General features: G+C 43.3%; 1 protein-coding gene across 3 annotated transcripts in view; it reads left to right on the forward strand.

Annotated features, from left to right (window-relative positions):
* CDC42 (cell division cycle 42) overlaps window positions 1-5438 on the forward strand; it is a 29571-nt gene extending 24133 nt beyond the window's left edge. The window contains exon 6 of one of the 3 annotated variants that reach the window (XM_075279903.1): window positions 4127-5438. In XM_075279903.1, the coding sequence (XP_075136004.1) occupies window positions 4127-4216 (90 nt within the window). In that variant the 3' untranslated portion in view covers window positions 4217-5438. Of the gene's footprint in view, window positions 1-811; window positions 1321-4126 lie in introns of those variants that run through there. The other 2 variants (XM_075279904.1, XM_075279905.1) reach the window with 2 other exon arrangements.
* The last annotated feature ends 19298 nt before the right edge of the window (window positions 5439-24736 follow it).

Here is a 24736-nt window from a genome sequence, read left to right on the forward strand (position 1 = left end):
ATTGTGAAGTGAGTACGCTGCAGAAAGATGTTACTTCTCCCATCTGAGTACAACATGCTAGAAGGTCCGCACAATGACTGTTGTCAGTCACTGTGTGAGGGTGGGACAATCAGGACTCTTAGTCTCTCCTAAGAGTCCCAATTCAGGATTCACTCTGATTTTAACTCAAAATCCTCCTCCAAATCATATCAACTTCTATATCGCAGAGCTCAGGTATCCTTTGGCTCTTAGTGCAGATTAAATTCTGGTTTTGCCCATACCCATCCCAATCCTAAATGCTCCTCTAAGGGAGCCCTTGTGCATTGTGGACACTCAACCCCTAGCAGGTCCTTTTATAGAGTGTTGGTTCACTGCCTCAGACATCCTTATGGTATACAGGTCAGTGCAGTTACATATCTTGTGTATGATCAGCTTATTTCTATACATTCTTGCCTATCACCAGACTTCTCCATGTTATTTGTAGCTCTTTTATGTTTGCCAAACACTTCAACGCATCTTCGATATGACACTTTGAGCTGTGTTGTAGCAAACAAACCCTCAGCTCTGTGCCATACCTCCTCTATGTGGAATAGAAATCAGGGCCCAAGCATGGCAGATGGGCGAGGGGTGCGTGTGTGTGGTCTAGTTACAAGCCTAGGGATGTCTGCCTCCTCCTCTAATCTTACTAACAATAGCATGACGTCTCTAATCTAGGGCATTTCTGCTGTGAAATCAGCATATTTTATTTTTCCTTTTCTTTAATATCTGCTGCTAATTTCTTCCTAATCCTCTAACGTGGCTGCTCTTTTCTTTCCTTCCCTCTGTCTTGTAGAGAGGTCTGAAGAATGTGTTTGATGAGGCTATCCTAGCTGCCCTCGAGCCTCCGGAAACTCAGCCAAAAAGGAAGTGCTGTATATTCTAAACTGTCTTAACCGTTTCCTCCCCCTCCCCTCTCTCTCGATGCTGCTTACCATGTTCACCTTCTGTAGCAAATCGAATTTACTAAGAACAACAAGCAAAAACTGTAATAAAACCAAGATGTTGGCAAAACCTGTGCGTCATTCCTTACCGACCCCCTGTTACCTGCATTAGTTTCCTGCTTTTATCGCTCACAAGGCAAAAATTGGACTCTCTTAACTGTTTCTTGGGTTGCCTAAATTTAATCTGCTAAAAAGATGGAAATTTTTTTTCCTAAATTAAAGGTATTATACAAGCAATGGTGATTATTACATATCTTGTACTTACGCTTATAAGTTTTCTGTGTCTGTCGAAGTGTGTCTAAAGGGTTTGTCCTATGATGTCTATTGCTTATGGTTAAATCCAGACCGTAGTTATGAGCTTTTACTGTATTTATACTTGTCCCTTTTTAGGGAAAATGGCGTGGGAGGCGTAAAACGGTTCCAAATTTTTGCACAAAACCTGACAAAAAAAAAAATGGCTTGTACCTCAGAAAACTGGTGTACAAGGCATAGTAGAGATGTCCCAACTATTTTATACTATGGGCTGGATGTAACTTTTAACCATGGGGAGGGTTTACTGATCCTTTCGAACAACCTAAGTGATTAAATCTGGTGCATACATCTTTGTTGGCTTACTTTGCACCTGAATTTGGTACAATTTTGGTGCACGTGGTCACGTCTTAAAGGGGTTATCCTGGACTATATTGAGTTCCATTCTTTTTTCTTAGGAAGTGACATCATGTCTGTCACCCGACCATACTGCAGCTCGGTGCCAACAAATGCTGCATGTGATGTCTCTTCCTAAGACATTGTAGAGCTCCGTCCTGGGTAACACCTTAAGCCACACACACTTTTTTGATAAGAATGTGTGCAAAACACTTAATGTGGTGTAAGGCATATGTGCCAGTCTTCGGTTGCCCATTGCACCAGAAATCTACCACATTTTGACTGGTAAATCTTCCCTTGTATTCATGGGACAACCCCTTTTAAAGGTAGGCTGTGTAATGGTTGAACTATAGTAAGGAAACTGCACGCTCTTAAAGTGAAGTTTCCATTCATAATTCGCTGTCACTCTGTAGCAGATGACATTCTGGCTGCCTGCAGCCACCACTAGAGGGCGCTTGCTGCATACTGCTATGGGATGAACTCCAATTGCACAGTATGTGCTAAGTTCCCTATAGTGGGCGTTGCAGGGTGACAGCATGATCACGGGTGGGTGTTCACTTTAAGCATTATTCAGGCAGGCCAGAAGATGGCTGCCACCATGGTGTGTAGATGACATGTACTCTTGACTACAGTGGTAGACGTTGTGGCTGGCATCTTACATGTCATCCTAGAGTTAGGGGGAGGTGGAGGTTATGGCATATTTAAACCATAGGCTTTGCCATCTAGATATAACCTATGTAAAAATGTACATAGTATAAATACTAGGCCTTACTTCTCTCGCACTGGTCTGAAGTTACGTCGTGTGTTTTTCATGAGCTGCATTCAGAGTCCTGCAGGCTACTGTGTCCAATTGTGTGCAGCGCCCCTGCTGGTTCAGTGTGTACATAGCATGCATTCTCAGAGTTGTGTCCTTTACACAATGTGCAAAAAAAACAAATTCTCCCTTCTAGCAAAGCCTACTAAGTTGTCCCAGCCATACCCCTGACTGGCTCCAGTAGCAATAAGCAGAATTGAGATTGCAGCTCTGGACTAACAATACAGACTGTAACTGAAAACCGGTGCGTTGTATATGTAAGGCTTCTTTATGTAGTTGTATATCTAGATGAACCTACACCAATGTGAATGTTTCATCCTAGTCATTGATCTGGGAGGGGGAGCATTGTATTGCATCGTGTTGCTTTGTGGTATGATGAAAATATAAACCACTTTCCCTTTTTGATACTGCATAAGATGTCTGACAGCCGTGTGTACTACATCTTTCTAGTATTCACTGGGGTGGGTCAGGGTTTGTTTTTAGGCCTATATATTTAAAGGGGCTCTGTCATTACAGACCACTTTATCCCCTGTGTTCTGGATACATCACGTCCCCCATTCAGAATGCTGGGGTACACATGAAGTTCCTCTGCGTCCTCCCTGTGAATGAAGTGACTGCTGCTCTATTCAATGCTGTGGTGTTTCAGATTGGCAGCCCCATGTAAGCACAAGCACACTTACTTCACAGGGGGACACAGCGGAGATGCTTACACCCTGTGGATAGCGGAGAAGTATCAACTGGGACAATCCCTTTAAGTCCATATGTTGGGTTCTTATTTTGTGACCTTTTTAGTAGGTAAAATATCTCCTTTTAAAGTGACATTCATGAGGCCAGAGGAAGCCGTAGTGTCTGAAGCCACCCTTACACTTTAGATTAATGGCCGCAATGATTTGTGGTGGTTGTTTTTTTTTTTTTTTATTTATTTGTTCAGTCAGGGACTATGGGCTATGTGTCATGGACAGAATATGACAGACTAAGGTGGCTGCAAATTTATTTATTGTACTTTTCATACAACCTTTCAAGTCAAGACAACGGGAATTTTTTCACCTTGTACAGCCCTACTGAATGACTAAGGTGGATTCTGGAGGAGACAGGGCTTTCTTCTGGCCCTTTGGTTGGCACTTAAGAGGCTACTTTGGGTTACCTGTACTATGCTATAGTAGGGATTATCTGTGACACTTTCATGGGGTTTATTCTGATAGAACCTCCTTGATCTTCTAAATGACTCTTTCTGTAAATGGCTGCTGTGTGTTTTGTATTGCCCCCCCATGTTTGCGCCCCTGTAAATCTCTGCTCACTCATGGAAAGCTATAAAGGACTTGGTTGAAGAGAAGCATCAAAAGATGAACTGGTTACAGCAAAGGACTTGAGAAGAGAGCGTTGTGCCAGTGTTTCCTTCATGTGACTGTCCCTGGTCTGCCGGAGACCCTTCCTCACAGGTTGCCCCTTCTGCTTGCTGCTTCTTTTTTGAACTTTATTGACTGCTTGTCCATTCTGACAATACATGTATTCCGCTGAAATCCCTTGTGGCCTCTGACACTTCAGTTCTCCGTGTGTGTTGGTGCTTCTGAGGCCATGTCTGTGCCATATCGTAGATGGGTTAAGTTTGCCATGAGTTTCTTTTTTCTGTTTTTTTTTTTTAAAAAATATTTTCTGTTGCAAAAATCCTAAAATGAGACCGTCCATTTCTCTCTTTAACCCCTTCCAGAAAGGCCTAAAGAATGTATTTGATGAAGCGATATTGGCCGCACTGGAGCCTCCGGAGCCCAAGAAGAAACGCAAGTGTGTGCTGCTATGAACACCCTTCAGCGGTTCCCCTCACCCTTACCCTTCTCCAAAGCTGGTGTCGGCGTCAAACTAAAAAAAAATATAAAACAACAAAAAAAAGAAAACAACAAAAAAAAACATTTAAATCAAACTAAAGATTAAATAAACTTTTTAATTGTTTTTTTTCCTTGCAATGATGACAAAGGCCCCGAATTTGTCGCCACTCCAAGCAAGTGGTAATGACTGAAATACACGCCCAGCGACGCAAATTTCCTTAGAGATTAGTTCAAGAGATGTGTGTGTATACAGGAGAGAGGAAAAAGCAAACACTGATCATTGCTTTTTTTTTTGCCTTTTTCTTTTTTTTTTTTTTTTTTTTTTAATTTTATTATATATTTACGGTTTCTAATGTCTTATATTAAGAGCAAGGCATGCTTCATACATAACAGACTAATTTTTATTTGTTTATTCGCCCCCATCTCTCTCCATCCTGGTAATTGGCAGGTAGCGGACTTTTGTCTATATGTTCCACGCTAGACCCTTCCTCCGATTACCGTGGCGAACTGTTAAAGGAACATTCCAGGAAAACCTGATACTGTTACAAATAGTGCAGGTGCACTGGGGGCGGAGTTACTGGGGATGCTTTGTTATTCAGATCCCTGTCATGCTCCTCCCCCTCAGCCCTGCACTAGGCATAGCCGTATATCACGTCTACCTAGGGTGTCCTTTAAGGCCAATATTCTGATGACCAGTTGGATATTTTTGGCAGTTTATTACCCACTAATATCTGTTGCCACTGGCGTCCCTTTGGCAAGCAGGTAGATAATAGTCCTTGACTTCTTTGTCACAATTAACCCCTTGTTAGCCCTAGTCACACCCCCTGAAATTTCCCAGACAAGATTGTGTTCTATGGATTACATTTTTTTTTTTTTCTTTTTAGACACTTAAGGGACCAGTCAGGATATTGCCCATTTAATGTACATTTTGCATGCAAACCTTACCTACGAGCCCTCAGGATAGGACTCCAGTCTGAATATAAACCAGTAGACACCAGTGTTAATAAGGATTTTACCAGACACCCACTTTTTTTTGTTTTGGTCCAGAATTCTTTTTAATATGTAGGGAATATATTCCATCTTCCCGAATTAATAACCTGTAGACTCATTAGTATTGAACCGATGCTTTGTTCCATGTTTCAGTTCTTTGTATATGCATACTTTTCAGATGTATTAAACATGAAATACCTTCACATATCTGCTGTGCTGGCTCTTATTCACTGGTCATGTGTATGTTGTAGTGTGCAATAATAGTGATGCACAGGACTGCTCCATGTCATGTCACACCCGTCAGGTGATATACAGCGTTTTCTATATAAGCTGTGCTTTAGTATAAAGGGGATTTACTATGGGCCATTTAGGGAATGACCCTTAGCTATCTCTAAATTGAGCCCCTCAGCCTCCAAGTGTCACAACTTTTCTAAAATCTCACCAAGAAGACTTATGCCGATGGTCCGGCTGTATAGACGCTGCGTAGCTCTAACTCTGCTGTGCAGCCTGACCATACCTTAAGGTCTTCTCTATGAGGTTGCAGGCAGGTAAGTAGCAGGGCTTGGAGGCTGGAATGGAAGGGGGGCTCATTTTAGTGATGTGGGACCCTTATCCTTATACGACGAATCCTATGTAACTTCCATAAATGTTTGAGTATTGCAACCTACAAAGCTGATCTGTAATATGGTGTAAAATGAGGTCAACAAGATTTGCTCTCATGTCATCTGCAAGAAGACTATTGTAACCCTCATCTAGGGAATATGGATTACACCATTTGGAGTTTAACCTGCCCAGTGCCATGATGACATATCACCAATATCTAATCAGTGGGGGTCTGACTCCTGGAACCTCTACCAGCTGACCACATTGCCTTATTCCAGGCACAGCCCTGTACCTTGTATAGCAGTTGTGCCTGGCATTGCAGCTTGGTGCCAACCACTTGTATGGTAGTGAGATGCAAACAAAATGTGACTGGTGGACGTGGTGTCATGGAGAAGCTGCAGTGTTTGCCTGAGCACGGCTTCCCTTTGGTGGTAAGAGTGAGACCCTCAGTGATCTTACTGTCCTTTCTGAAGTATAGGTCATCAGTCATAAGTGGGTGGAGAACCCCACCAAGACTGCAGTTCTGTTTATTACCAGAGAGATCACCAGTTAGCAACATACTTAGGATATTGGAGCTGTATAATATATATCCTACTAATATAAGTGTGAAAGTTTGTGTTTGGATGTTTGTTCCTCAATCACGCTAAAACGCCTGGATGGATTTGCGTGCAATTTTCCACAAACATAGTTTTCCCTTAGGATTGAGTCACAGGCTACTTTTGGTGCCACTAAACAACATGGTTTCTTAGCAGGAGACTCACAAAAGCAGGACTCCTAGCCCCAGCTATAGACTCACACACACTGCCTGGCATTTCCTGCCTCAACCTGCCTGCACACTCCTTACTGTCACCTCAGGAGTAGCCCTCACTCTACTCACTCACATTTACATATAGCTTTCCACTATATAACACATCACATTGTCTGTATCACGACATACACAATACAACACATCACATTGTCTGTATCACGACATACACAATACAACACATCACATTTGCTAGCCCACCAAACTTTTTAAAGCACTTTTACAGTTTCACACGTCTGTGTCCGCCCAATTCTCAAATCACCGCAGACGAAGTCGCGGGTAAAAGCTAGTGTGTGTGTGTGTGTGTGTATATGTATATGTATATATATATATATATATATACACACACTCACCGGCCACTTTATTAGGTACACCTGTCCAACTGCTCGTTAACACTTAATTTCTAATCAGCCAATCACATGGCGGCAACTCAGTGCATTTAGGCATGTAGACATGGTCAAGACAATCTCCTGCAGTTCAAACCGAGCATCAGTATGGGGAAGAAAGGTGATTTGAGTGCCTTTAAACGTGGCATGGTTGTTGGTGCCAGAAGGGCTGGTCTGAGTATTTCAGAAACTGCTGATCTACTGGGATTTTCACGCACAACCATCTCTATGGTTTACAGAGAATGGTCCGAAAAAGAAAAAACATCCAGTGAGCGGCAGTTCTGTGGGCGGAAATGCGTTGTTGATGCCAGAGGTCAGAGGAGAATGACCAGACTGGTTCGAGCTGATAGAAAGGCAACAGTGACTCAAATAGCCACCCGTTACAACCAAGCTAGCCAGAAGAGCATCTCTGAACGCACAGTACGTCGAACTTTGAGGCAGATGGGCTACAGCAGCAGAAGACCACACCGGGTGCCACTCCTTTCAGCTAAGAACAGGAAACTGAGGCTACAATTTGCACAAGCTCATCAAAATTGGACAATTGAAGATTGGAAAAACGTTGCCTGGTCTGATGAGTCTCGATTTCTGCTGCGACATTCGGATGGTAGGGTCAGAATTTGGCGTCAACAACATGAAAGCATGGATCCATCCTGCCTTGTATCAACGGTTCAGGCTGGTGGTGGTGGTGTCATGGTGTGGGGAATATTTTCTTGGCACTCTTTGGGCCCCTTGGTACCAATTGAGCATCGTTGCAACGCCAAAGCCTACCTGAGTATTGTTGCTGACCATGTCCATCCCTTTATGACCACAATGTACCCAACATCTGATGGCTACTTTCAGCAGGATAATGCGCCATGTCATAAAGCTGGAATCATCTCAGACTGGTTTCTTGAACATGACAATGAGTTCACTGTACTCCAATGGCCTCCACAGTCACCAGATCTCAATCCAATAGAGCATCTTTGGGATGTGGTGGAACGGGAGATTCGCATCATGGATGTGCAGCCGACAAATCTGCGGCAACTGTGTGATGCCATCATGTCAATATGGACCAAAATCTCTGAGGAATGCTTCCAGCACTTTGTTGAATCTATGCCACGACGAATTGAGGCAGTTCTGAAGGCAAAAGGGGGTCCAACCTGTTACTAGCATGGTGTACCTAATAAAGTGGCCGGTGAGTGTGTGTGTGTGTGTGTGTATGTGTGTGTGTATATATATATATATATATATATATATATATATATATATTCATATAATTTCAGCTCCTATTACCCCTGGCATATACATAGAGATCTCCACTATATTATGCAGCAGAGACCTGGCAACCATTAACCCTCTTGATGCCTCAGTCATACTCTGGTATCATATTGCTACTGGTGCATTTTTGGCATGGAACTCATGCAATTCATTACTATGCTAGTCAGGTGCCTACTGAAGGCTCCCAGGCTTGACATCGCTACACTTCTATTACAGGCTGTGTTAGGCAGCCTCTAATAGAAATATAGAGATTTTCCAATGCATTACATTAGTGATCAGATCCTATAGGAGTTATAAAAAAATAAGTTAAATTTTTTTTAAAAAAATTTACATTAAAAACAATCTCTGCCCACCCTGCCTTCCTTAGATCAGATATTAAAATTAAAGTAAAACTCATACGAATTAGGTATCCCTATCTCAGAGCAAAATGCCTTGTCTACAAAAATATTGTAAAAATATTCTTTTAAGAATACTCTAATGCTGTTCTGAATACCTTAAAAATTTGGGGGAACCCCCCCCCCATTCAAAATGATAGATATTCCCCAAAATACCGTATATACTCGAGTATAAGCCGACCCCACCCTAATTTTACCACAAAAATACTAGGAAAACTTATTGACTCGAGTATAAGCCGAGGGGGAAAAATGCAGCAGCTACTGGAAAATTTCAAAATTAAAATGGTCGGAGTTTTTGGGTGCAGTAGTTGCTGGGAAAGGGGAGGAGGTGTTTTGGTTGTCTGTCTGCCCCTTCCCTGAGCATGAGGACCCCCCCCCCCCACACACACACACTTGGAATTCAGCCTGGCTGAATATAGGGTATCTGCAGTGCTCCTATTAACCCCTTCCCGACGGAACAGGAGCACTGCAGATCCCCTATATTCAGTAGACCGGGCACTTTCAGACACAGGGATACCTAATGTGTATGTGTTTCAGTCATTTTCTACTTTTATATGTATTCTAGGGAAAGGAGGGATTTAGAACTTTTATTTTTTTTAAAGCTTTTTCCCCCCCACTATTTTATGGGAGATTCTATACATTGATATTGCGGCACCCCTCCTTAAAAAAAAAAAAAAAAATTTTATTTTTTTTTGCTGACTCAAGTATAAGCCGAGGGGGGCTTTTTCAGCACAAAAACTGTATAAAGTACATCTGCGCCCCCCCCCCCCCCCCCCAAAGAAAAAAAAAAACCTCAACCCAGCATATTATTTATTATAATATAGACAGAATTTATTTTAAAAAAAATCTCCTTCTGAATATATATATAGATAGATAGATATACTCGAGTATAAGCCGAATTTTTCAGCCCAGTTTTTGTGTTGAATAAGCCCCCCTCGGCTTATACTCGAGTCAGCAAACAAAATCAGCCACAATATCAATGTATAGAATCTCCCATAAAATAGTGCAAAAAAAAGTTTTAAAAGAAATAAAAGTTCTTAATCCCTCCTTTCCCTAGAATACATACAAAAGTAGAAACTGACTGTGACACACATACACATTAGGTATCCCTGTGTCTGAAAGTGCCCGGTCTACTGAATATAGGGGATCTGCAGTTCTCCTGTTCCGTCGGGAAGGGGTTAATAGGAGCATTGCAGATATCCTATATTCAGCCAGACTGAATTCCAAGTGGGGGATGAAAAAAACAGTCCTCGAGCTCAGGGAAGGGGCAGACAGACAACCCCCTCCCCTTTCCCAGCTCCTACTGCACTGTTTGTCCCTCAAACATTAAGCCCTCCTATTCCTCTGTGAACGGGGAAATAGTTATGGCTTTTGTTAGCGGTTATATACAGATACACCTGCCTGCCGCCTGATATAGATGTGTATACATACTGTTATCTATTGCATCCAGTGCTGGTGGTCACACATGCTCAGTAGGTAGGTAATGGGTGGTGTGCGATTCCTGTTATGCCTGCAGTCACCAACCACAGGACACAGGAAGTGGAAGGAGAGAATCAAATGAACACCAGAGGGCGCCATTACAAATAGGTAACAGTGATCTATATATGGAAACCAGTATTAAAATATCACCCAGGGTCTAGAGGCACATTTCTCTAGACCCTGGGTGAATATATGATGGTGGGACATAAGGTTTAAGATTCCATGGCTGCAGCTATACTCTCCCCTCCATTCTGGCTCGGTGGCTCTGGTTCATTCTTTCAGGATGAAGTTCAGACCATAGATTAAGCCCATCACAGGCTTTAGTGAACCAGAGTCTATAATGTTATCCAGTGACATGGATGAGTAAGGAGAATTGGAACTATGCAACTTTTTTTTTCTTATCCCTATCATTGCTACAAGGGATAGCCCTTCTAAAGGGTGGAGAACAGAGCTGGAATGTTTTATTAGGGGGTGCAGAGGTAGCAATTGCTACCAGGTCCTGAAGCCTCAGGGGGGCCCAAAGACTTCTCTAGAGCAGAAGATGACCCCAATTTTATAGTTAGCACATATTGTGGGGGCACGGGACTTTAAAGGGATTCTACCATTAAACCAACTTTTTTTTTTCTAATTACCATGTCGGAATAGCCTTAAGAAAGGCTATTCGTCTCCTATGTGGTCTCCGTCGCGCCGTTCCTTAGAAATACCGGTATGCTAATGAGGTCTCGGCAGCAATGGGGGCGTCCTTCTTCTTCATCTGCCTCCTCTCCTTGTCTGTCATCTTCTTTCTTCGTCATGTCTGACACCTGCGCAGTCGGCTCTGAGACCCTGTTAGAGCTGACTGTGCATGCTCATTAAGGTTCGTACAGCCCTCCGACGTGCGAGTGAACTCATCCAGGCGTCGGAGGGCTGTACGGACCTTACTGAGCATGCACAGTCGGCTCTAACAGGGTCTCAGAGCCGACTGCGCAGGTGTCAGACATGACGAAGAAAGAAGATGACAGACAAGGGGAGGAGGCAGATGGAGGACGCCCCCATTGCTGCCGAGACCTCATTAGCATACCAGTAAGTACCGGTATTTCTAAGGAACGGCGCGACGGAGACCACATCTAAAGGTAGGAGACGAATAGCTTTTCTTAAGGCTATTCCGTTGTGGTAATTAGAAAAAAAAGTTGCTTTAATGGTAGAATCCCTTTAACACTACATCTGTGTCCTTTGTGTCATTATAACTGGTTTTCTGTACTGCTCTCCTGTGTCACCCAAGGACTGTCACATCTCTAAAGCACTTGTCATTGGGGTGGAGAACTTGTATAGGTAGCAAGAGTAGAGAAGGGGGGAAGCCGTGTGATAGTTTTAATAGTGTCCATAGAAACCTGTAGATACATATTGCAATATTCTGTATGGGAGTAACTGCGACCAGACTGAATAGTTTATAACACATTGGTAAGAGTAGGAAACTGCAAAATTGACAACATGTACCACCACTGCTGCTACTACTACCTAAGGGATCTGTAATCCATATAAAGAACGCAGATGTGAAGAGAAAAAAAAAAGAAAAGCAACATTCATGTGTTCTATAAATGTATAAATGATCTGCATTGAACATTTGGCCTTAGTAGTACCTTATTTCAGCCACTGGAGGGCAGCATTGCACTTGTTTCCGCTATATGTAGTGTGTAAGATACAGGGACAGGTTGCAGTGCTGATACATCCATTACAACCTGGGCCATGCATTGTGTTTCCTATAGACTGAGCTATCAGAATTGGAGTCTCCATATTTAGGATCGTCCCCTATTAGCTAAGGCTATGAACCGCACCTGACAAAGTTATTAGTTGCAAAAGACCATGTTCTATTGAAAACAATGGCCCAGATTTACTAATAGTTGGAGCTCATTCAAATGACCATTTTTTTAATGCTCCATGAGACCTCTCCGTTATTTAGATATCTGATCACATGACCCTGGAATGTGACATCATTCTCGGACAACCTCTTTAAAGTTTTATTCATCCGGGCTGCTTTGGTGACCAGCACATTAATTTCTGCAAGATCCATCCAGACTCAGACTATCACTAATAACTGCAACACGATGAGCAGTGCATAACCCCCCCCCCCCAATCCCAATCCATCTCTCTGATCCCTATGTATCCATTATTAGCTGTATAATATACAACACCCTATTGCATCTGCTGTATGCCTGTCAATATAGCTATAGGGAGGGGTTGCAAGCGCTACTAGAGCCTGGGCCCTGAGGGGGTCGCAAAGGTTCCTTTACCACATAAAATATGCAGATATTCTAAATGGGACAAAGTAAATAGGGGTCTCATTGCAAGATTTGTATTGGGATCCAGGCGCTAAAGGTTACACTCCTTAATAATCCTGAGACAAATCTTTGTAACCTCTCACAAAATCTCACAACATGTCTTTTGTGTTTCTTGATTTCTTTTTCATCTGTCTTTTTAATAGATGATTGATGTATTACATGTAATTTGCCAGCAGAGGGCAGCAGAAGCTAACATGAAAAAGTAACATGGTGATGTACCCTGCAGATAATATACAGTGATATCTCTGACCACCCAAAGTAGCATTGAAAGTGGTTTCTACGACTAAGAAGGCGACTAGTATACAGACTATATGGTGGAACTGAAAGTTTGGTATAGGAAATTCCATCTAGAAAATGAGGTGGTCTTTTGGAAACATTTCCCTGTATTAGTAGAACTTCACAGAACCACTGACAACGAAACGGTCATGTAATAATTACTACTATTCCCATGTATAGCCTCAGAACTGGTTAAAAAAAAATCAAAAGCATACAGCATATGTGCAGCACAGCCCCATTCACTAACATAGAGCGCTATTGAAGGAGCCAGCGCTACACCAGTCATCCTGAAGACCAAGCGGGGATCCATAAGTCAGTCCCCTACTGGTCAGCATTGATATTGCCATTGCTTATTTAGACATCTGACCACTGGGCCCCCCATCAATTACCAGAACAGGGGTCCGCAGATGTTCCTGAGTACCCATGTGACTAGAGCAGTAGTGCACATGCTCGATCACCATTTCTCTTCTATGGGACTGATGGAGATTGTAGTTCTGGAAATCCCATAGAAGTGAATAGAGTGGTGGGGTAGACATGCACACCCCTGCTCCACTTAAATAGGGACTTGCAGACCACCATTCTCATGATCACTGGGGGTCCCAAAAGTGGTGGCTCAAGTAGTTGGATATCTTTCCTATGGATACATTTCATCGGTTGGAAAACTCCATTAAATCATAACAGAGTTATATGATGAATATGTACATTGAGGACCTTTATCTATTAGGCTGGGGCTACACACTGATTTTGGCCACAGGGTACTCCTAGCCTTAGAGTAGATATAAAGACTGTCTCTCAGGCCCTACATTACACAGACAGTTCTTAAGAACTGAGCTATTCATGAGTTAAGTTGGTTTCCTATCAATATGTATTAGGAATAGGTTAAGAAATCCACCAAATACTCGGAAAAACCAGCTCCACCAAATGACTAATCTCCATGAAAATATTGTCCTTGGTCAGATGTAAACTCAAGACCAAAGTACTGAATGGCCAAAGTGTTCACCGTAGGTTATAGGTTGGACTTGATGGATTTGTGTCTTCAACAAACCGCATCTGCTATGTAACCACTGAGTCGGCCATAGTTATCAACTTCTGGTTGTAGAAGACATTCCACAGTGAAAAAGAACTAGCAATCCCTTCCCGCTGCTGATATATCCAGTGACTGAGCAAATCCTTAGGTAACTAGATGTATTACAAAATATAGCAGTCCAAACAACAAAGGGCAACGTGTTTCAACATAGAAATGATGTCTTCCTCAGGCCACAAAAACGGATAACCTTAAAGGGTTGTCACACAATGTAAAGTCTGCAGGTCCTTTGTCCTGCTCCACATTAAACCTAAGCACAGCAAGGCTGAATTTGGGCAGAACTGGTGGTGGTCGGTGTTACCCCTTATAATGGGAGCTCCGGAGACAGGCAAAGTACAGCATTCAGCTGTCTCCAGACCTCCGACCACCACCAGTCCTGCCCACGTTCAGCCTGGCTGTGCTCTGGTTGGACTTAAAGTGGACTTAAAGGTCCTGCAGACTTTACTTCGGGGACAACCAGCGCCACACCTCCCATGAGGTGACCTGAAGCGACCGCTTCAGGCGGCGCTATGCCAGGGCCCCAGGGAGGGCGGCATTTTTGCTTACCTAAGCCAGTCCAGGAAAAGCTGTACTGGACCGGCTTAGCACCAAGCGGGGGATTGGGGAGGCCGCTGGAGCAGCGCTGCTCCAGCGGCCTCCCCTCGTGCTCAGGCAGAGAGCAGGTCCTCTCTCTGCCTGCGAACGCCACTAAGCCCCGCCCCTTCACTTTACTCCGCCCCTTTTGCTCAGGGGGGGGGGCGGCTTTCTGTCGTCCGCCTCGGGCGGTGAAAAAGGTAGGTTCACCCCTGGGGACAACCCCTTTAAATTGTTGGTGTCCAGGATTACTTCCAAAAGGATGCTGAATGGTGCTAACCACTGAGCCACCCTGCCATAGTTTTCAACTTTTTATGCCTGTCCAACTCTCCTGGGATCACTCACTTTCAGGCCAACGCATGTTGAATTATGTTTGGCATGTATAAGCCTGTTGGCATCTGTGCCATACTGCTTAATCTGGAAAATACCATTCTAAGTATTACAAGCAGCTCATGTCAGCTCCAGGAAATTCTAGCGAGTCTTTCCCTTACCGGAGACAAAGATTAAGATCACTGCCCTAGTCCTGTATCTAAGATCAAGTGACTTGTTGGAGCCTCTTTGGCACCCAGTACTGAGCCACAAGTGTTATCAGAGCATTTGTTGCCAGGGGGCGACAAGGAGCACAGGGCAAAGCTTCTTCCCCATTGTCAGTTCTCGCTGATTGGGAACTTAGCGATACGCCATTACTTGTACCCCTTGTAATGTGAAGAGTCCATGCTCCTCATTGCTGCGCTAGTCAAGGACTCGTCTTTCACACTTTGCATATTCTAGCGTTGACCCTTTTCCTGTAAGGAATCCAGCTCTTGCTCCGTCACTACTGTAGCCAAGTGCACGAGGTGGGGCGTGTTCACGTGTAATCGTTCCACATGTTGATGGGTCCCATGAAGGCTCTGACACATGAAGTCACTTGCTATTGAGATTCCCTCCAGCCCCAGATAATTCCCGTCTTAAAGATGAAGCAGCCGACTCTCTTTGATACACACATTCAAAACCATGAAAGGTCTTTGTAATCTAAAGATAACAGAAAAAGATGTTCTGTCCGCTGACATAAACTGCAGAGCTGAAAGCAAAGACGACTCCGAGGGGGAAGCAGATTGAAAACGTTAGCTGTTTAATGAAGGAAATACCATAAATAAGTTCAAAGGACAGCAAGATCTATTTAAGGAGACAAAGGGGATTTAAGGATACGAAGAAAAACACTAGGGATGAGCCCCCTGCTGTAACCCATTCACTGCCAAATGAGATCATGTATACACACAGCACCAGTAAGCAAGATAAAACAGCATTATGGGGGTCTATAAACATGTAGTAAGAAGGCTTCCATCTTGTGGGGTGGTAGAAGACCCTACATGCCATATTGATACCTTCCAAAGCTTGGCACCAGGGTGTATAAAGGTTCTAGCATAGGTTTGTGCTGCAACCGACCGGAGAATGGGAGTAGTAAATTTTGTTGTCAACAGTGGCCAGGATCATTTAACAGAATCCTCCAGCCCATCTCTCAAGTTGGGGCAGAGTTGAGGGGGCCTACGGTGTACATGAAAATGGAAGGGCCCTTGGCGATAAACACAGGAATGACTCAGGAGATGCATCTTCCAGATGGGAGTAGTAATGCAACAGGACTTTCACTGTAGAAGATGGTTCTGAGCTTGGTCATGGTTTTTATAGCAAGGGGATTCCAAGTAATATATGTTCACTCAAGTGCCGAGCCTCTGCACTCCAATGTGACTATACTTCTGCTCTCCCAATATATCAGGGGGCTGTGAATGAGTAAGTCCTAGGGATCCCTAACTAGCTGAGGGGTTTGTAGGGACCAGACTGTGAGGTTCTAGCAAAACCTCAATTTCTACTCCAAACTTGCATTCTCTTATAGACTGACAGATTGCTGTTTCCCTGTCTCAACTCCGAACTAAGGCTCTAGCAGAAACCCCTGAACACCACTTCCCTTATCAGAGGCTATAAGAGACTCTCGCTCTCTTTTCTCATAACTGCTTTGTGCTTCCAAACCCTCCATATACAGCTTTTCTACCTTTGGCAGGGGATGGAATATATAGTGCCGCCACCTATCAGTCAGAAGAGGGTGCACCCAAGGCAAAGTTCCCACCATGCCTCCTGAATGTTGCACCCTTGACCTTTAGGAGGAATGATTTGTGTAAATTCCATAGATTTATACAGGAAATTGCAAGTAATATAATAATTACTGGAGAAGACTTTGTACCGCTCCTTGCTTTGTAACCATTTATGCAGATCGGTCATTATCCATTATTCTTCTTGATGGACCCTGTCTAAGACCTGGAGACTTCCTGAAATCTCCCCACCACGATGAGCCTGCAAGCATCTTACTATAGCACATGAAATGAAGGCTGTCATGTTTTATGCAGCAGGCTCAGCAGCGCTGCAGGCGTACCATTTATACACGGCTTTCTCCAAAATTTTTCAATACAAATCTTTCATTTTCTAAGGATTCGGAGGCTTTAAGAATAATTCAGGAAACATGAAGAACCTCTCTCCAGAGATGAGATCTGCATGGTGTCCTGCGGGTGCCCCTACTTGACCTTATTGTCAGTTTTTGGAGAATAATATGAACAAATATATATCTGTGCCCTGTAAATATGAAGGGATATGACTGATGTTTCCAACTATAGGTAGTGCCAAGGAGGAACAATAGGAATTGTTAATGAAGACCATAATTTCTATGGTACATAGCTCGATACTGTCAGTATTAGCGTCAGATTTTATAGCAAGACCTGTTATAGAAAGGTAACACAAAGTTGGCGAGGTAGTTACACTTTTCCAGGAGGAATAACAGAGTAAGGCTAGGTTCACACCAGCACTTGGTTGTCGTTTGGGGTTTCCATGGGACCTGAAGAACGGAAACCTGAACGTAGGTGTGAACCTAGAGTAACAACACAATGCAGGAACTTAAATGGAGTTTACCACCTACCCTGAATATATGCAATGCCCACCACCGTGATACATGGCATATTATGGTGATAAATCATATACCTTATTACTTATAACACTTTTGTAGATTTGAAGAAAAAACTTTGATGTTTTATGCAAATGAGGCAGTTGGTGCCCTAAGGGCGGGCCTTCAGCTCCCTGGAGCACTGCTCTTACTACTGAAACCACTACTATCTCCTTTCTCTGCCACCCCGGGCAGCGAGAGTCGATCCTTTCATTGTTATGACATCATCCATACTACTTGAGCAGCAATCGCAATGCTCCAGGGAACTGAAGGTCCACGCCCAGTGCACCAAATGCCTCATTTATACATAGTGAAACTCTGTATTGCAATGGTAGCAGTTCATTATGCTGGGATTTGGTGGTATACTCCATTTAAAGGGGTTGTCTATGATTTTATTTAAAATTTATTGCCTACCCTTATACTATAAATATTTCATCGGTGTGGGGCTGACAGCCAACCCTTACACAGGAGATGCCACAAGTAGTTGGCTCCATGTCCTGTATAGTGGCCGGGTGCCAGTCACTTACTCTCTAATAGGACGGAGTGTCTTGTGCCCCGTGTTCTGTGGAATCTGTGGCAAGATCAACCAGAATGTTTATTTTTTCAGTCTCTGGCTCCCATTGTATTCAATGTGCCTCAAAATCCGCCCTAAATTCCTCCAAATAAATATTTTCTACTGAGCCTCAAAGAACACACTTAGGCTTTATTCACATTTGCACTAGAATTTCCATTGGAGACTCCATTAAAATGTCCCCCTCAAATCGGCGGACAAAAAGTCCGGCATGCATGTACGTCATTTTTCTCCACCGTTTTTAGTTATAAAACGACGGGGACACCTGAGGGACCCCAATATAGTTAAAGGACCAGAACACGGCAGAGCCGAGGCTAATGTGAACTCAGCATGAGGCCCGTTCACATGTCGGGAAATGAACAGGAATTCCTCCAATGGACAAAATCAGTGGCGATTTTTTCGACGTCCTGCTATTATCTCTGCTTCACATTGAAGTCATTCGGAGGCAGGATAAAGGTGGAACCCAATATTAATTTTGGGGAAAATTAGCCCCAAAATCAGGATCTAATTCTGCCATTTCAATGGGGCCTAAAGACGACAAAGATACTGCAAGCCACTTTGGGTTTTTTTAAGCAACTTTCTGCTGTGGGTCATAGAGCGAGTGGGTGGGTGGTTGGATGGTTGGGGGTCCTGCCTTGTGGTGCGCACATGACAGTATTATATATGTTATATATATGTGATTACAAATAATGTAGATCAATAGGCTGACAGGATAATATGAATACACACAACTGCGCTGTCGCACTGACGGTGACATCTTTCGAGAATAACCAGTCTATGGTCTAAACAACTGCAGGAGCTTTCGGACATCTGGGTTTGTTGAATGAATAAAAACAAGGTCTTGTAATCTTGTGATAAAGTTTTTTCCTTATTTCAAGTTCTTTTGGCAGACTCCAGTTTACCCTAAGGCTCACACAGCTCAAACAATTGTCATGAAGCATCTGGATGCCGTGTGTGTTCTGTATTCAGGACGGCTCGCTGGCTGTCTGCAGGTATATGAGCTGTATCTTATAAAACCTGATCACGTATAAACCTTAGTGTGTATGGGATGTCCCTGTGCCTGTATCCAACAGTACGGCTATATTCTGTACATTGATTCTGACCCCAGTGGGCTCAGTCTCATTTCTATACGTCAGGAATACACACACTGTTACATTAAGGCGACTTGCAGACGACCGTGTGCGAGTTCAGTGTGATATTGGGGTTTTTCTCAGATTGCATACTGACCCATTCATTTTTATCAGCCCAAGTACATGACTGTATATTACACGGATCAGTGTGCCGTCCTACAGTCCGGACCTCAAAACTAAGGATACTTCCTAATCCTGTCCAATTTTGCGGCCTTGCTTCCGTGGCTCCTATTCATTGAATAAATGGGGCCATGAAAGCACAAACTTATGACATCCATGTGCCAGTCGTGAGACCAGCAGCCAGTCCATGGTCTGTAAGGGGCCTAAGGACACTTTCAACGTCAGTCACCCTATCAGTATATTCCAATTTGTTGGGATTGTCTTGAATTTCTAGTCTGGCAAATTTGGCTTGTCCTGGCCTGAAAAGGAAGAGGATTTGTGCACACTGTACCCTAAAGTGGGATGAAACCTAAATACCCTGATTTTTACTGAACAAATTTTGGTATGTATGATGACCGGATGTGTTACCTCAAAGTAAATTTTTCTTTTTTTTTTCTAATTTAGATTGTGAGCCCCACATAGAGCTCACAGTGTACATTTTTCCCTATCAGTATGTATTTTGGATTATGGGATAGAAATCCATGCAAACACGGGTAGAACATACAAACTCCTTGCAGATGGTTTTTTGCTCTTGGTGGGATTTGAACACCAGGACTCCAGCGCTGCAAGGCTGCAGTGCTAACCACTGAGCCACTGTGTGGTCCCCACTTCAAAGTGAATTTGAGGTACCATTTTGTTTTTCTGATCTAAACCAATGCAAAATTCTGCAATGTTTAGATTCTTTATATATCTTCATAACAGTCAGAATTTTATCTTTCTGATACTGAGCTCCAAATCTTTTGCATAGCGATTGAAAAGAGAATATATTGTGCACCATTAGGGGGAGCTTGTCAGCTTACTGTATATTGTTGTACTTGCAACTCAATAATAATCGGTATGCTGTAAGCTTACAAGCGCCCTCTAGCGGTGGCTGCAGGAAGCCAGCAAAAAAATTCAAGATTTCAGAGTATCAGAGAAACAGAGCTCTTACAGCACCATACGGAAGTATAAAAAAGTTATAGGCATCAGAATATGGCAACGATTTTTTGTAAAAATATTAAAACATCATGAACCCATATAAATTTGGTATAACTGTGATTGTACTGACCCGCAGAATACAGGCAATGTGTCATTTTTACTGTACGAGGAGCTCCGTAAAAGCACATATTAATATATTGAAATTACAATTTTCAAATTACACTTTTTTCTAATTTTTTTTCCAACTTCCCAATACATGGTATGGAATATTAAATGGCGCTATTATAATGTACAAAATGTCCTGCAAAAAATAAGCCTGCAAAATGTCTACCAAAAATATGACTCCATGTGAATGAAAAAAACAGCAACAAAAAAAATCTTTTAGAAAGCTGGGAGAAAGAAAATAAAATATAAAATAATAAAATGTCAGCAGAGGGATGGGGTTAAGAAAAAAATTTCAGCCCAGAATTTTGGACCTAAAACAAGGTGGACATTTATTTTTAGTTCCTCAGCCCCTAGATCAAAGTTTTACCCCCCTCCAACACCAATAACCCTGTCCTCTGGTACATGATGATGTCAACAAACATATGGGTTGACCCCTCTTGTTGAAATGGGGTTTTCCACATATGACCCGTGTATATGGTAGCAAATTACTGACTGTTTCCAATGAGGACCTTCAGAGCTGTGAATGTGGCTCCAGACTGAAAGTTTCTCAGCATTTCGTATGTAAGGTTCTTTTAACTTTACTAAGTTTCACAAATAATATTTAGGTGATTTTTTTTTTCGTTAAAAGGGGGCCGTACTGATGACTTCTCCCTAGGATAGGTTATTACTATGAGATTTGTGGGTTCCAACATCCCCCCCCCGAATGAGCTGATTGAAGAGGCTGGAGCATTTGGACCACCACTGCTGCTTACCAAGCTCTGCACTGCACTTTATAGTGGCTGTGCTGGATATTACAGCGTAGGCTGTGTTCCTTTAGAGACTGTCGTAGAAACCACCGAAAATTGCAGAGGGAAAACGTTGCGCGGAGAACTGTTTTCAGTTTTGAAACACCCCAAGGATCCTATTATAGTCAATGGGGTCTGTCAGTGTCCATGTGTAACTGCTGTTTTAGTGGTCCAGCTCTCTTTGTCATTTGGGTCCCACTGTGGGACCATGGCGCTAGTGTCAGTCCCTTTTGTTTGATAGCAGTACGACCATGTGACCATGTGAGGTTATGTCTCTCACTTAAGAGAAGAAACATGGGAAGAATATGCAAATCTGACTTCCATCATGTAATTAGGATGCCAGTGCCTCAAGTATGCACACCAATAGAGGGTGCTGACTGAGAATGTGCAAGTCTGTCTTCCATGATGGAATTAGGAAGACAAAGTCTCAGGAAAGCAAACCAATAGAGGGCGCTCCCTTTAACATCATGCCGACCTTCTCAGAGGCCTTTGTTTGCAATGATGTTGGGATTATATCAGGTACAGTCTCTCAGTCAAGGACAGCTGTTTCGATGTATTTGCATCTCATCAGCTTGGCGCAGAGAGGACTGACCTGGCAGACGTGAGAGGCTTAGACAGGGTTGAGGGGATATTGTCACTCCATAGGGAGAGACCACCATTTAGGTGTGTGGAGTCTTATTAAGCAATGAACACTCCACTGTGCAAAGGAACATGGGAAGAATATGCAAATCTGACTTCCATGATGTAATTAGGAAGAAAGTAACACTCACCTGAGCATGACAGTCTATATAAACAGGTGAGTGATGTGGGTCGCAGTGGACCCTCACCAATCTCAAATTGCTAAACCATCTGAAGGATGGCTCATAAATATCATAGTCCCATAAAACCCCTGTAACGGGAGTCTATCAGGAAAACCAGTATCAAACTAATGGCTGCGTTTTCCATATCACAGGTTCCCTTTAAATCTATCATCCCTGTATATAAGGAATGTGTTGTAGAAGAAATTCATGTGCAATAACAGATCTTTCCTTTATGATCATTTCTTTATGACATTTTTACCAAAATAATAGATTGTTCCAGCCTTGACAAGCATGTTTGCGTTCCAGGAGAGGTGGGAAGGGATTTTGCGGTCCCAGAATTTGTGCAGAACTTCAGCCCCCTTGTAACAAATTGCTTGCGTGACATATAGGTAGTTTGTGATGTACCAATGAATGACTCAATTTAACATATGATCCTGTTCTCATGCAAAGATAGATAAATTACAGGCAGGAAAATGTTCTATCTATTGGTGAATCATTTCCTAATCCTATTGTAATGGAATCCAGGTTAACCCGGAATAATACTCATTCAGTGCTGGGAACGTTCCCCGGGGACATTGCGGATGAAGCGAATAAGTGCATTTGATGAGAATATGTGATCATTTAATCCAATTCCATCCATCAGAGGCCAGAACGACCATCAGGCAAGTAAAACTATTTTCACCACATAAATCACCCCCTTTTAGACTTCCCAGTGCCCAGAATACGGCGTTCCCCGGGTTTCATCGACATGAATCACTCCAGATCAGCTCTCAACAGCAATCTGAGAATCCCGGGATGTTGCGCTAAGGTCCACCCAACTGTCCTCAATTAAAATAGCTGAGGAGCAAATCTCCGTCTGATGAAAACGATCTGTCTACTCGAAATCAGTGACCGCACTCATGGTGGCCATGGCTCGGGGCTGACCCATTTCTGGTAAACCTTCTATTTCCTGTAGGAGAAGGGATTGCTAACGTAGTATAGACCTACATAGTCTGGTGTCCCTGTAATAAGTAAGATACATGTGACAGATGGTGTGAATGAAGGCAGATGGAGGCAGGGATGAGGCTGAATAAAATGCAAAACTTTTGTTGTACCTGTACATATACTACATATGGCTACTCCATACACTTTAATCATTGCATGAACATGATATCACTTATATACAGGCAGTATATATATATATAAAGAACTATTACACTGTACTGTAAAGCAAGTACTCCAAGCAACATCATCTGTGCATCTTCCACCTGTAGGTGGACTCCAACTAATAACATCATTTACTGCCTACATTACCAGATATGGATGGAGGTGGAAACAAAATGGCAACTTTCTAGTGCTCTTAAGCCTTTCATGCACTGGCCATGTGCTAGCAGGTGATTGATCAACAGCTATTCTTTCTGAGCCCCCCCCATACATATGCACACTCACCTGAGCGCACTCACCTGAGCTTGCATGTATTCTTAATCGGGAGATTGGAGTAAGCCACTGCTAAACACCCCGGCTTATTTCTCCTGAGTAAATAAAAACATAACAATTTGGCATGTTGGAGTTAAACAGTGCAAGCCTTCTTCTCTTCCACATGTTGTCATGAAGCCATTAGCTAGTTAGCTAGTCCCGCCAACATTAATCTAATGAGTTTGACCACTTACCCTGTGGATTTTGGACCCGCTGTACTACCAAGCCAGTTTGACTTTGGGCAACCACTAAGGGCATTGTCCAAGCAGTAGTCACCCTTTAACCTCCATACAGGGATCTGGATTTTGATGCAGGGGTCTACCAAGTCTCTACCTCCTGAGGTGGTCCAGGTGTTGGTAGCATCTGACCAAGCAGGTAAGGGACTATGGAGCAGGGGATAGTGTGAATGCAGGCTAAAAACAGATGGAATACATGGACAGAGTAAAAGCAGGACTGATAACAGAGAGACTAAATCAGGAACAGACCAGACCATTGGAGGATCTGAGGTTACGTGTGGGCAGGTAGCGGGAGATTAGTTCAGAGATATATGGAGGGGACAGGTTGTGGATGGCTTTGAATGTTAATGTTAGTAGCTTGAACTCAATTCTCTGGGCTATAGGTAGCCAGTGGAGGGACTGGCAGAGGGGAGCAGCCGATGAAGAACAGGGGTTGAGGTGAATTAAGCGAGCAGCACAGTTTAAGGTGGACTGGAGGGGGGCGAGGGTGTTAGCTGGGAGTCCATGGAGAAGGGTGTTGCAGTAGTCTAAGCGGGAGATTATGAGGGCATGGACGAGCATCTTGGTAGTTTCAGGGGTGAGGAAGGAGCGGATTCGATGGATGTTCTTGAGCTGGAGGCGGCAGGAGGTGTTGAGGGTTTGAACGTGTGACTTGAAGGATAGGTCGGAGTCCAGGGTAACCCCAAGACAAAGCCAAGGTGAAGCTAGAACAGTAGTTTTATATGCATACAGACAGACAGAGATAGACGGAAGCTTAGCAGGTGAGAACTCTAATCCTTAAACATAGAGGAGTGGTTATGGGGACAACCAAGTGGCCAAGACTGCTGAGAAAGGAAATGCAGCGGCAAGCGTAGAGAACGAGTATTACAAATCCTGATGTAATTGTCCTCTGAAGACAAGCAAATCAATCCCTACCCACAGGATAGGGAGATCAGTGGTAGATCCATGGAGGTCCAACCATTGTGACCCCCACAATCACGGGGTGTTTTTTCCTCGCTGTGAATGGAGCATGCATTTTCATTCATTTCACTGTGATCGCTGTTGACTGCTGAGTGCTGGACTTCGGCTATTTCCAGTGGTCCCATTGAAATGAGTGGAGAAGCAATGTCTTTATGACGATGGCCCCTCTCAGATCGAGGAGAAAA

This window comes from Leptodactylus fuscus, chromosome 6 (genome assembly GCF_031893055.1).
Source record: "Leptodactylus fuscus isolate aLepFus1 chromosome 6, aLepFus1.hap2, whole genome shotgun sequence".
NCBI classification, from domain to species: Eukaryota; Metazoa; Chordata; class Amphibia; order Anura; family Leptodactylidae; genus Leptodactylus; species Leptodactylus fuscus.